General features: G+C 34.6%; 1 protein-coding gene across 1 annotated transcript; it reads left to right on the forward strand.

Moving 5' to 3' along the window:
- Window positions 1–2586: 2586 nt before the first annotated feature.
- Window positions 2587–9752, forward strand: LOC132032955 (succinate--CoA ligase [ADP-forming] subunit alpha-2, mitochondrial). The gene is made up of 7 exons (XM_059422772.1): window positions 2587–2886; window positions 4764–4973; window positions 5789–5959; window positions 7913–8036; window positions 8264–8325; window positions 8816–8897; window positions 9393–9752. The coding sequence occupies exons 1-7, from the start codon at window positions 2683–2685 to the stop codon at window positions 9527–9529; spliced, it is 990 nt and encodes a 329-aa protein (XP_059278755.1). The 5' UTR covers window positions 2587–2682; the 3' UTR covers window positions 9530–9752.
- Window positions 9753–12094: the final 2342 nt, after the last annotated feature.

Here is a 12094-nt window from a genome sequence, read left to right on the forward strand (position 1 = left end):
AAAGGATAACGAGAAGTATATTTGACCCTTTCCCGATAGTACGGGATATATTTGGCCATTTTTCGTTCATTATAACTATTTTTATGCAGATTATTAAAGAGGCAAGTCGATCAATCCAGTTTTGCCATTAGAGAGGCACTTAGCAGCCAAATGCGAGCACACTCGTTTTTTTACGTTCGAAATGTCATAAATACAGCTGTACAAAGAAAATCTATAAACCGCACCAAACCTATTATTTAAGTCAAACCGATAAAAAAGCAGTTACATATCCAGGACCTTTGACACAAATAGACGCGTTAGAAGTTCCATATAGATTACTTCTCAATACAATTTCTTTCAAATTCATTAAAATTTCATGTATCAATTCTTGAATGTCCATTATGGTAGAATATTCATGTGGGACTTTCTCAGATTTTACGCGTGTGATACATATTCCTTCTATTTCTCCAAGTAAAGCTCTTCGCATCGCAATGCATATTGTGTCGGCTTGGCCTTTCATAAGTGGAGATAGAATAAAGCGTCCATAATTGTCACGCCCCAAAACCCACTCTAGACGTTTAAACAGTTCTGATATATATGTCAATTATAGCTGTTGTTGGTGTTGAATAATGTTGACCTACCTGTTGTTGGCACTAATATGTAGCATAATGTTGACCTATTGGAAGCAGGCCAAGTTTTTATGTACCTGTGTGAGCTCAAAACTGAGCATTGTTGGCAAATACAGTATAGACAAAATAACATTTCATTTCATTTTATTCAAAATGCTGGTTTACATGAGTGACTATTGGCCAAAGTTCAGTCATGCCAAAATACAAAATTGTCACAATAATGCAGTAACCAAATTACATTTAAAACAGCCCATAATCCTAAAAATTTTACAACTAGACAACTTAGTAAAAGACAAGCACTTAAGGAGCACATATTGTATTGCTCCATCTAACAATTTGGCTTGATTTTCCATATCCCAAGCATCACCAAACCAGCAACAATGAGCACATTCCTTGCTCGAATTCTTTTCTTCTCAAAGCCTTCACTTTCTTCAACAAACCCCACATCACCCTATTTGCTTGAGCAGGGTGCCTATCTTCAATCCAAAAGAAATAATCACAGCCACCCATTTTCTACAAAACTAATTTTCAACCCAACAATTAATCATCTAATAAATTATGAAATAAGGAATGAATGAAGAAATAAGTTTACCTTTGGGATTTTACAACATAAAAATCTGCGACCTGGGTTTAATTAGGTCTAAGAAGTCTTCAATAATGCTTCATTACCACATCTACAATATCAGGCATGTTCATAAAAAAACTCCATGAAGGAATCGAATAAGCTCAACATAATAGTAACAGCAATTGAAGAACGAACGAGAAGAAGCAAAAAATATTAGCTTGAATTTGAGGGGAAAAAAAGATATTTTAAGTAGTAGAAGAGGGAAAAATTTGATCTTGAAAAGGGGCTAAAATTAGGGCTAAATTGGATTTTAATTTGAAGTGGAGAAGATGATATATATAAAAAAGGGAGTAAGATTACCGTTGGATGCCACATAGGATAAAAAAAAAAAGCTTTACACGCGCGTGACTGATATACACACGACATGCTAATGGTGCAAAAATTGTCTAAGTGGAATAGGAATGGCCCACCTGAGGTGTCTAAATGTAACAAGGGCCACTTTAGGTGCTCAAGTGAAAGAAATAGACGACCACAAAGAAAATCTATAAACCGCACCAAACCTATTATCTGAGTCAAACCGATAAAAAAGCAGTTACATATCCAGGACCTTTGGCACAAATAGACGCGTCAGAAGTTCCATATAGATTACTTCTCAATACAATTTCTTTCGAATTCATTAAAATTTCATGTATCTATTCTTAAATGCCCATTATTGTAGAATATTCATGTGGGACTTTCTCAAATTTTATATGCGTGATACATGTTCCTTCTATTTCTCCAAGTAAAGCTCTTTGCATCGCAATGCCTATTGTGTCGGCTTAGCCTTTCACAAGTGGAGATAGAATAAAGCGTCCATAATAAAGGCGTTCTTGTCTGTTCTTGATTCAACACACTTCCACTGCAATGTCCGGGTAGATACTGTTACTTTCTCTCAAACCATAGTACTATTATTTGATTAGATCATCGAATCTTTTATTTCTCTTGAGATTTCTTCAATGTTCAGTTCTACACACGTCTTTTTTTTTTTGGAGGTCTACAGCCATTATGTGGCATAGGAGTTTAATTCGACTAGTAGTTTGATTTGACTTGATTTGGTATTGGAGAAAAAAACCCGAACATTGATTTGGTTTTAACTAAAAAAGTCAAATCGAACCAAACCAACCCGACGCTACATGTATACAATTTTTAAACGTATTTTATACATAATTTTTTTTTATTTGAATGCAATTTAGAAATGTTTCTTAAATTTTTTCATAATTTTTATGTTTTAACATATTATTCAATTTTTTTCATTTATAATCCGTAGACTCGATAGACCACCCCAGCAGAGGCCAATCCTGCAAATTTATAAATTTGAAAAATGGCTATTTTTTAATTTTAGCCACGAGGAAGAGTGGAAGACCCATCTCACTTGCGCCCCCGAGGAATATTTACTACTTTGGCCGCTCTGCCTTTACACAACGCTGCCAAAAAAATTCTCTGTAAATCGCACTAAAACAGAGAGCATTAATGGCTCGTCAAGCCACTAAACTGATCGCAAATCTGTCAACAAAACTGAGCTCAAGCAACCCTACACAGTACAGATTCTTTGGATCGACACCGCCACCACCAGCTGTGTTCGTTGATAAGAACACACGTGTCATCTGTCAAGGCATTACTGGCAAAAACGGCACTTTCCACACCGAACAAGCCATTGAATATGGCACCAAAATGGTACCAATCTCATTCATTTACCTATGCGTGTAATTTTGTCTACACATTCTAGTTAGTGATTTTATTTTTTCTGGGTAACAAACGTGGATCCGAAATTTTAGACCTGTAGATGCATAGTACAATACATCACAATTTAGTATAATTATTACTGTAGTATATATCCCTCTGTATCAATTTATGTGGCACTTTTCGCTTCCCAAGATTCAAACCGATGAACTTTGACTAATATTTTTTCACTAAATTGATATGAGAAAAGTTGCACCTTAATAGTACTTTTCATTTAGTTTTTAAATATATAAATTTTAATGTTAAAATTTTGAGTTAATCTGATCCAATTTAGCTTTAAAGTTTAGTAGACTGTCGAAAAGCAAAAAGTGCCACATAAATTGGGACGGAAGGAGTAGTATGTTTTGGAAAAAAAAAAAAATCAATTAGTACTATATATTTATAGTTTGTGCTGAAGGGGAGCTTTGGAACAACGGTAATGTTGTCTTGGTGAGGTTCAAGCCATGGAATTAGTCATTAAGGCTTGCTTCGGGGTAGACTGCTTACATCACACCTTCTTGGCCTGCTTCCTGTGTTGCTCGGACTCTTTAGAAATGTTTCCAGGTACGTGTCGGATCCTCCAGAAAAATGCATTTTGGAGAATACGGTACTGGTGTGGCAACAGTTTTGGAAAAAAAAAAAAAAAAAAAACAAAAAAAAGAAAAAAGAAAAAAGAAAAGAAACTTGCTTTAGGATAGACTGCCTTTCCCCGAACCAGACTGCTCCTTTTTATAGTTTGAGCCGGAATAGCGGGTGTACTCCCACCTGCCTCAAACTACACACTGCTGATCCTGGGTAACATGGCGTTTTTCTTATTCCTTCTTTGATAAATTAAAGAGGACATAAGGGTGAAATGAAGAGATGTGATTATACTGCTTGTAGTTTCCTTGAAGTCCAATTTTGTTGATTTCAAGGTCTCACTTTCTATAAAAATAAAGGCAGAATGCGGATATCAAAATTGCTTCTGTAATATTAGTACGGTTTATCCTCCAGATGCATCAAAGAAAGTCTACCAAGGATTATTAGTTTCTCAATAAGCAGTTGCATCTTCCTAAAAAAGCAGCTGGATCTCATCTCTGCATTTTAATGTTCATATGATAGACATTTTAGCCCTTTGTTCTGGTTTATTCGTTAGTAGTTCTCTAATGATGTGTATAATAGTGCTTTCTTCCTTTAGAAATGATTTTTCACGTGCTTTGCTTCTCTTATAGTTACTGCATATGTTAGCATAATAATTCTTTTGCTCATACTCATGTCAAAAGTCCTTGTATAATGTGCACCCAAGGGTATGTCCTCATGGTCAGTCAGGTGGGTGAAAACTACGAGAAACTAAGCTTCAATTCCCCATAGAGGTAGAAAATGCTTGTTTGGTATATTCGAGGTGGGCAAGCTGACCTACATGACACCGTCACCCAAAAAAGTTCTTGGATGATGGTTTGAACTCCTTGTGTCTTCAAAGTTTTCTCTTCATATTTTGTTTTCTGATGTTTCCTTGTGATTGTCACTGCTAGTAATGCTGCTAACTTTTTTAGAGTTTGCTGGTACTATTTGCAGTCGTCAGGTTGAATTCATTTGAGCAAATCTTTGAATTCATTTCTATTGTTGTGTTCCTTCTCTATCCTATGAAGAAAATGTTATTTTGTGTATGATCTGCGCCTATTGCAGAGATGAAAAAAAGTTCACTCTTAATGAAACTGATTTGGAAAGTTTTGTTCTTGTTTTCATTATGGATTTGCTTTTCTCTCTATCTTTTTTTTTTTGTGTGGACAATGAGAGACTTTGAAAAGAGATTATTTTCTGTTCCTCATTTTGACTTTCATGTGGTTAAATAGGTTGGTGGAGTGACACCCAAGAAGGGTGGAACAGAACACTTGGGTCTTCCTGTTTTCAACACTGTTGAAGAAGCAAAAGCAGAGACGAAAGCTAATGCTTCGGTGATCTATGTACCTCCTCCTTTTGCTGCAGCTGCTATTATGGAGGGATTGGAGGCTGAATTGGACTTAATTGTCTGCATCACAGAGGGAATTCCTCAACATGATATGGTAAGACACAAATCCTTTATATTGGAATTCTCTCGTTTTCCCTCATTATAGGCAAGAGAATTGTATACTGCTGGTTAAAATTTATTAAACTCTATCCTTGCACAAGAATTAGAGATGCATATTTCAGTGATCTAGAGATACATCATCTTTTTGGATAAATATGAAGTGATGCAGTAACATGGGGTTTTTCTTCTTTCTACTTCATCCTATTGGACATTGATGTCAGTCCAACCTTCTGAAAGACACTCCATAGTCCAGAGTGATCTTTCCATACTGATATATTTTAGTGCTTAATTGTGTAAGTGATATTATGTTAGACTTATTGATCTGATCTACTGATATCACATTTCTGTGTAGTTAGTGTGGACCCGTTATACTCGGGTCCTTAATGAATGAGGGAGAAGGTGATATTGTAGATATGACATTGACTCCCATTGGCTCATGATTGAGTAGATTACTGGATTGCTTCAGCATATGCCTCACCATCCAAATTACTCCATCTGTTTTAATTTATGTCTTACTTTTCTTTGTAGTCTGTTTAAAAAAGAATGCCACATCTCTATATTTGGTAAGTTTTTGATTCCAACAGTCTCATTTTACTCTTAACCACACTCCCTTATAGGAATGACATGGCATGTTTAATATCACAATATTCAAAGGATATTTTTGGTGTTATTTTATACAAACCTTTAGTTTCAGACCACAAGATTCAATAAATGTTACAATTGGGATTATCTTGTTAGGTGAGTTTGCACCTTTCTCTTTTTACTCACTAGCTTGCTTTCTTTGTCTGATTTTTCTCCGTGCAATTATAGGTTCGTGTAAAAGCTGCTCTTAAGAAGCAATCGAGAACTCGGCTGATTGGTCCGAATTGTCCAGGTATTATAAAACCAGGAGAGTGCAAAATTGGTATTATGCCTGGATACATTCACAAACCAGGACGTATTGGAATTGTTTCTCGATCTGGCACACTGACATATGAAGCGGTAAGATTTATTCTCTGGAAAAATGTTGTCTATAAAACTTGTTTAAATTGTACATAGCATGCGCACCCCTCTTATTCATGACGAGCCACTAAATATTTGGATGCGTAGAAGATTCTCTTGCAAACTTCCCAGGAGAAAAAAGAATCCATTACATATTTCCTTTTTTCAAAACCTATCTGTTCTCTAATGAAACACAATGTTTGTAGAGCTTTTCAAATTTTTATTTGTGAGTTTTGTGATCCTTTTGTTAGTTCACATTTCACATCCCTTATGTGGGCCCTTTAGAACACGAGAAATAGGAGAAAATCTGAAGGTATAGAGACTGACTTTGTACAAGTGAGGAATAGCCTCCCGTTTAAAGTGAATTTTTGACAACCATGAGGTCCTTGATAGTACAGAATTTTGATGTCTTCGGAGACCATTTTTGTGTGGGTTCATCACTTACTGCATACAGGAGTTTTTTCCACATCAAGAAATTTATATAACGTTTTAGAATCCCCCAGGACTCACACACAAGATGTATATCATTCTGGTGGCCCATAAATCCTAGTCTTATTGCTGCCTCGAGAAGTCATTTTATTCATAGGTCATTATTTAAACGCTTGATGGAGTTGTTTCTGCTGCTTAATTTTGCATGTATAGTTAGGTAGACTGTGCCTTGAAGAGAAGAGATGAGGATTCAGATTCCCTTTATGATTGTTAAAGTGAGAGGGGTGGTTGGGTGCATTAGTGTTGCAGGAAAAGAATAACCAAATCTCGAACTAGTATCACTTTCTGCACCATCAGTAGAGGGGCAAAAATTTCTAATTGATTGAGTTTTTGGCGCCATCGCTAGAGGGGACAAAGATGCATTTGACTATTTTGGTAATCCAAAAAGGCCGGGTGTCATTTATGTCCAGAATATTGTTGCTACTTTAGCAGTTTGACACTTGAAACTTTATCTCGACGTGTATCTTATTTGTAGAACTAAAGCCAGTTGATGTTTTGAAGGGGAAAGTCAAGTCTTTTGGTAAATACGATCTCAAACCTTTACTATTTAATGATGGTTGGTATTGGTTTGAAGCGTCTAGATTCGCATTGTTAAAAGTGTGCTTAAGCTCAAAATCTGGTGCAACAGAAGCTAGATGTTTCACAGGCTTATATGTGTAGTAGGCACATGGACGAGTTTGAATCCTATTGGTGCACCAAGCTGGGTATTTAAACGGAGGAGGGTAGAGGTGTGGGCCATTAACCATTGACTTTCGAATTCGGAAACAATTTCTTTGAATATGTTAATGACTATCATATATTCTAAATCACTTGCAGTTTTTCTCAGTTTCTTTTTCCATATAATTGTTGCTTGCATTTTATAGTTATTTCTCTTGTTTTATTTATACATAATTATTTTCCTTTAATCTGCATCTTTTTTATTAAGTACCCACTTTTTATTGTGCTTTGCGCATAAAAGTAAAACTTCAGCATACTTGAGGCATTTCTATGGCTTTCCCCTTTGATCACATTATTCACTAGAAGTTTATCTCTTGATTTTAATAGGCTATATCTAGGAAGGCAATCAATCCTTGAAATATAATTTATAAGTCAATAATGCTGTTGTTCTGTGTTGGCGATATGCAGGTCAATTTGTTAGTTTTCTATTTTTTTTTTTTTTTTTTTCACTGATGAGATTTAAAGTTTTCATCATTGGATTGTGAATGTGTATATGCGCCTGGACATCGTGAATGTTGGGAAGTAAAGAAATCAAAAAGTTTTTTTGGGAATCTAGTCTCTGCGTCTGATAATCTTTTCTCTTAGAAATGGCGCTGGGAACCATCAGATCTGAAACCTGGGGAATAGTATCTACTATATATATGCTCTTTGATGTTAATATTTGCTGTACACTAAAGTTCTTTTTGAATTTTTTCTTTGGTAAGTTGTTTTTTCTCATTGATTCATTTTTTGTTTTTTGATTTATAGGTTTTCCAAACAACTGCTGTAGGCCTTGGGCAATCAACCTGTGTAGGGATTGGTGGTGATCCTTTCAATGGTACAAACTTTGTTGATTGCTTAGAGAAATTTATTGCTGATCCACAGACGGAAGGTAAATCTTGCTGAAGGATTAATTTAAATAAACTTAGTGTAGAACATGGTTACAGTGACATGCAACACTTTTCTGACCCATTTACCTTGGTGACCATCCACCAATGTCCAACACAGGGAAAAAACTGTTTGTAGTTTCTTACCACATTCACCGTCTCCAAAAATAGATACTTCCTTTCTCCATGTCGGTGTTGGAACATCCAATAACACATGCTTGTTGTATGCCAGGTATTGTTCTTATTGGTGAGATCGGTGGCACAGCAGAAGAAGATGCTGCAGCCCTCATAAAGGTTAGTGATGAGTTAAATACATGTCTCAGAGTAAAGTATTCCAATGTCTGGATTAAATTGTTGTATAGGAGGACTTCTTTGTTCCTTTTGTGGTGATGTGAATTTTTCTCCACCTTGGTTTGGAAAATTGTTTCTGGTAGAGTCCAAGCCATATTACTGTCAAGAATAACAGTTATCTTATTGGTGAATACTATTAATTTCTTTCAAATATGGCACACTATAAAATTTAAATGAGGCATATTTTGCTATTGGGTAATGAGGACCTATATCAGTCGAGAAATGCGATATAGGGGTTATATTTTGTCTCTACTAAGAAAGTTAATGTTGTGGCCCCTCGAACAGTAGGGCAAGATACTCTTTTAGCTTCTTGTATGTCAGAATTTTCTAAACATCCACTTCCTTGCCATGTCTCTGAGGTTGATAGCATTTTCAGTTGTGCTGAATAATGTTTAGTTTACACTTTTGTTTATGTATTTTGCTACGGAAACAGGAAAGTGGAACTCAAAAGCCTGTAGTTGCTTTTATTGCTGGATTGACTGCTCCCCCTGGACGGCGAATGGGTCATGCAGGAGGTATTTTGATGTTCATTAAATATTTCTAACTTTTGATTAATTTTATTTTGGTTACATACAAAGAAATATCCTTCACCAAAGAAGTATAAGGGGCTGTTCCATGTTTAGTATATGTTATTCTACGTGCGCTTAAGAAAAATCTCCCCTCTGTATCTTTTCGTCGTTTTAAAACGTTGATCAGAAGTATTATGCTAGCATTTCTCATATCTATATTTGGTGAAAATCGTATAATGTATTGAACTGTGCCTTCCATAAGTGTTAAGGATACTTTTGCAATACCTGGCGCCATTCTCTTTTCCTCGTACCCATTAGTATATTTCCGATCTTTTCTTGAAAATTACCAGGAATGGGTGTGACCGCTCTTCTACTGTGTTGCTTTGCCGCATGCATTATCATGACGATTAATGAATATTGCATGAGCTATAAAAAGATGTCTCGGATTATCTGATGTCATGCCTGGAGATATAGTTTAATCCTGAATTTTCGGAATTGCAGCTATTGTATCAGGTGGAAAGGGAACAGCCCAAGACAAAATCAAAGCACTAAAAGAAGCTGGGGTTACAGTGTGTGAATCTCCTGCAAAAATTGGAGTCTCAATGCTGGAAGTGTTCAAACAGAGGGGTCTTGTGTAAGCCTGTGGCATAACATCTCCATTCGAAAATTGTTTTTGCTTGTTTGTTCGCGGGCATGTGCTAAATTATGCCCCGTTATCCCCCATAACCCATTTTTGGCAGATAATAACAAAGAGAAATTTGATGGATATACATTGTTATCCAAGAACTGTCAAGAAACTGTGACAGGGTTTATTGTTGATACTTCAGAATTCATTGTTATTTTAGGTCCGAATTTTCATGTTATGACAGGATGTTGCAATAATGCCATATGGTTATTATGACAGCATGTTTTTGGACCAAAGCAAAACCTCATTTTTTGGAAGCATGTGAATTGTTATTACAATGGATAAATAATTGTAAGTTGACAATAAAGCCTCATTTTTTGAGATTGTAATGTTGAATCTTAATACATATGATTAAGATATTTATCTCAAAATCTGAACGCTTGATAATTAAGACTGTTGGTTCTATTAACATGTGAATGTATAGTTTGTCTTATTTTAAAACTATGGAGTAATAAATATGAAATTTAAATCAATTAATAAATTAAAATATTAGAGAAATCTTTAGTTATAATATGATGTTTTAAAAACGCTTGTTTGATTAAGCACTTGAGAGCTAGCGCGGGACGATAGTCCCAGAGCTAATAGTTGGTGATAATTGACATTGGAAGTAATTGTGTGATGGTAATGGACATAGTAGTGATAAGAATCACACTATAGACTTTTAACTGTTTGGATGGGGCAAAAACGTTTATAAAGGCGAAAACGAACATATAAAACCCCCAACTTATTTTTTTTTAAAACATAAATTTATTTTAAATAAAAATTTAAACCAAGCGAGGAATACAGTATTTTTTTGGACTTTTTTAGAGCAAAATGAAACTTTAAAAATTTGTTAGATCAAGCAGAAAAAGTTAACTTGAAAACGATTTAAATCGATACAGAAGGGGCTCTATAATTGAAACACATCTTAATAATCTATTCATCCGAGTAAATAAGTGGTTGAAACAAAGAGAAAAAACAAGCTTTTTATTAGCTGAAATCTAATTAATTTAAAATATTAACTTAATGGTCAAAAGACTCAAAAACACACTTGGAATATTAGTTTTTTTTTTTTTTATCTTAGTTTCTGGCTCAGCTATCGGTTGTTCCATTTTTTTTCGCAAGAAACTATCCATTAAAACACATCTCGAGACTAATTAGATCCACTATCAATATTTTCTTTTCTACTTGAACTATTACTATCTACTCAAATAAGTGCGTTTTAATACATATAATTTAGTGATAATTCACGTAGAAAAAAAGTAACAACTAAGAGTGCAAAAAAGTAACAACTCAGATGTGTTTAACCATTATCACTAAAATATTCATCAAGTGAAAACGTCTTAAGAAAGCCTCAGCTTTATTAGCAACCATGCTCAGGTGAGTCACATGATAGTGGAGACTCAAATTGAAGATTATTACTTTAACATTTTATTAGTGTTTATTATGTATGCAACAATTAGAACCTCGTATCAATTTTTAAATTTTATCAAAACAATGCCCAATTTAGCGCATTACGTTTATTTTTAAAAAGAGTTAATGGTAAAAAAGCACATCAAAATTATTACTTTTTCCAATTAGACTATCACCGTCTACTTAACTAGGTATGTGATAATAGTTAGTTAAAAAAAAAAAAAAGGAACAAAGTTGATAGTTTTAGTAGAAACATGAAACAACAGATAATTTAGGTGTATTTCAACGGAAAAGTGATTAGTTCGGATGTGTTTTGATCGTTATTTTTTTTAAGAAAAAAAAAAAAAAAGAGAAAATAGAAAACAACTTATAAAACGTACAGTAGCAAGTGGAAGGTCCTGGAAAGTGGATATTCACTTCCCTGTTTATAAACAGACCATTACTCCCAGTGAAAATCCTGCACTTTCTCATCTCTATATCCATGGCATCTTCATCATACACTAAATATGAGACCCGAAACCCAAATCCCGACCCGAAATCTGCTGTTTTATTAGTAATAGACATGCAGAACTACTTCTACTCTATGGGTAAACCTATTTTTACCTGCAGTCAAAACCAGGGGCGGATTGCTAGCTTGAAATGCGTCTTGCGTTCAATGACCGGAAATATTTCAAACTTGTCCGACATTATATTTATATTAAATTTTTGTCAAATATATATAAATTATTAATTTAGAGAAGCGATAAGCTTTAAAAAATTAAACCTTTAAACTACTTAAAACAAATTACATTTCATAATCAAAACCACAATCGAACTCTGCCGGCGTAATTCCGTGCCGGTTATATTCACGCGCCACTATCACAAGTCACCGGATGATTACGACATGATATACGAGTGGTGAAAATGGTCCCTTATGTTTAAGGATAGCTTTTAAAATAGTCCTTTAAGTATACACTAAACAGTTTTGATCCTTTAAGTTTATAAAAAATTAACACTTTTAATTTTGGTCAAATATGTATTAAACTGTCGGTTAGATTTGAAGGAAATTATGAGAAAAAAGTAATTTAACCATAAATAACAAAAAAGTCTATTAAATTCTAAAATAAACAACACAAAAAATTGTATT

The sequence above is a fragment of the Lycium ferocissimum genome, chromosome 10, assembly GCF_029784015.1.
Source record: "Lycium ferocissimum isolate CSIRO_LF1 chromosome 10, AGI_CSIRO_Lferr_CH_V1, whole genome shotgun sequence".
NCBI lineage: Eukaryota > Viridiplantae > Streptophyta > Magnoliopsida > Solanales > Solanaceae > Lycium > Lycium ferocissimum.

Bases quoted from the DNA above. Each gene is read 5' to 3' on its own strand.
- LOC132032955 (XM_059422772.1), top strand. From the start codon at position 2,683: ATGGCTCGTCAAGCCACTAAACTGATCGCAAATCTGTCAACAAAACTG. The intron at 2,887-4,763 runs GTACCAATCTCA...GTGGTTAAATAG, and splicing joins TTGAATATGGCACCAAAATG to GTTGGTGGAGTGACACCCAA. The intron at 5,960-7,912 runs GTAAGATTTATT...TTTGATTTATAG, and splicing joins GCACACTGACATATGAAGCG to GTTTTCCAAACAACTGCTGT.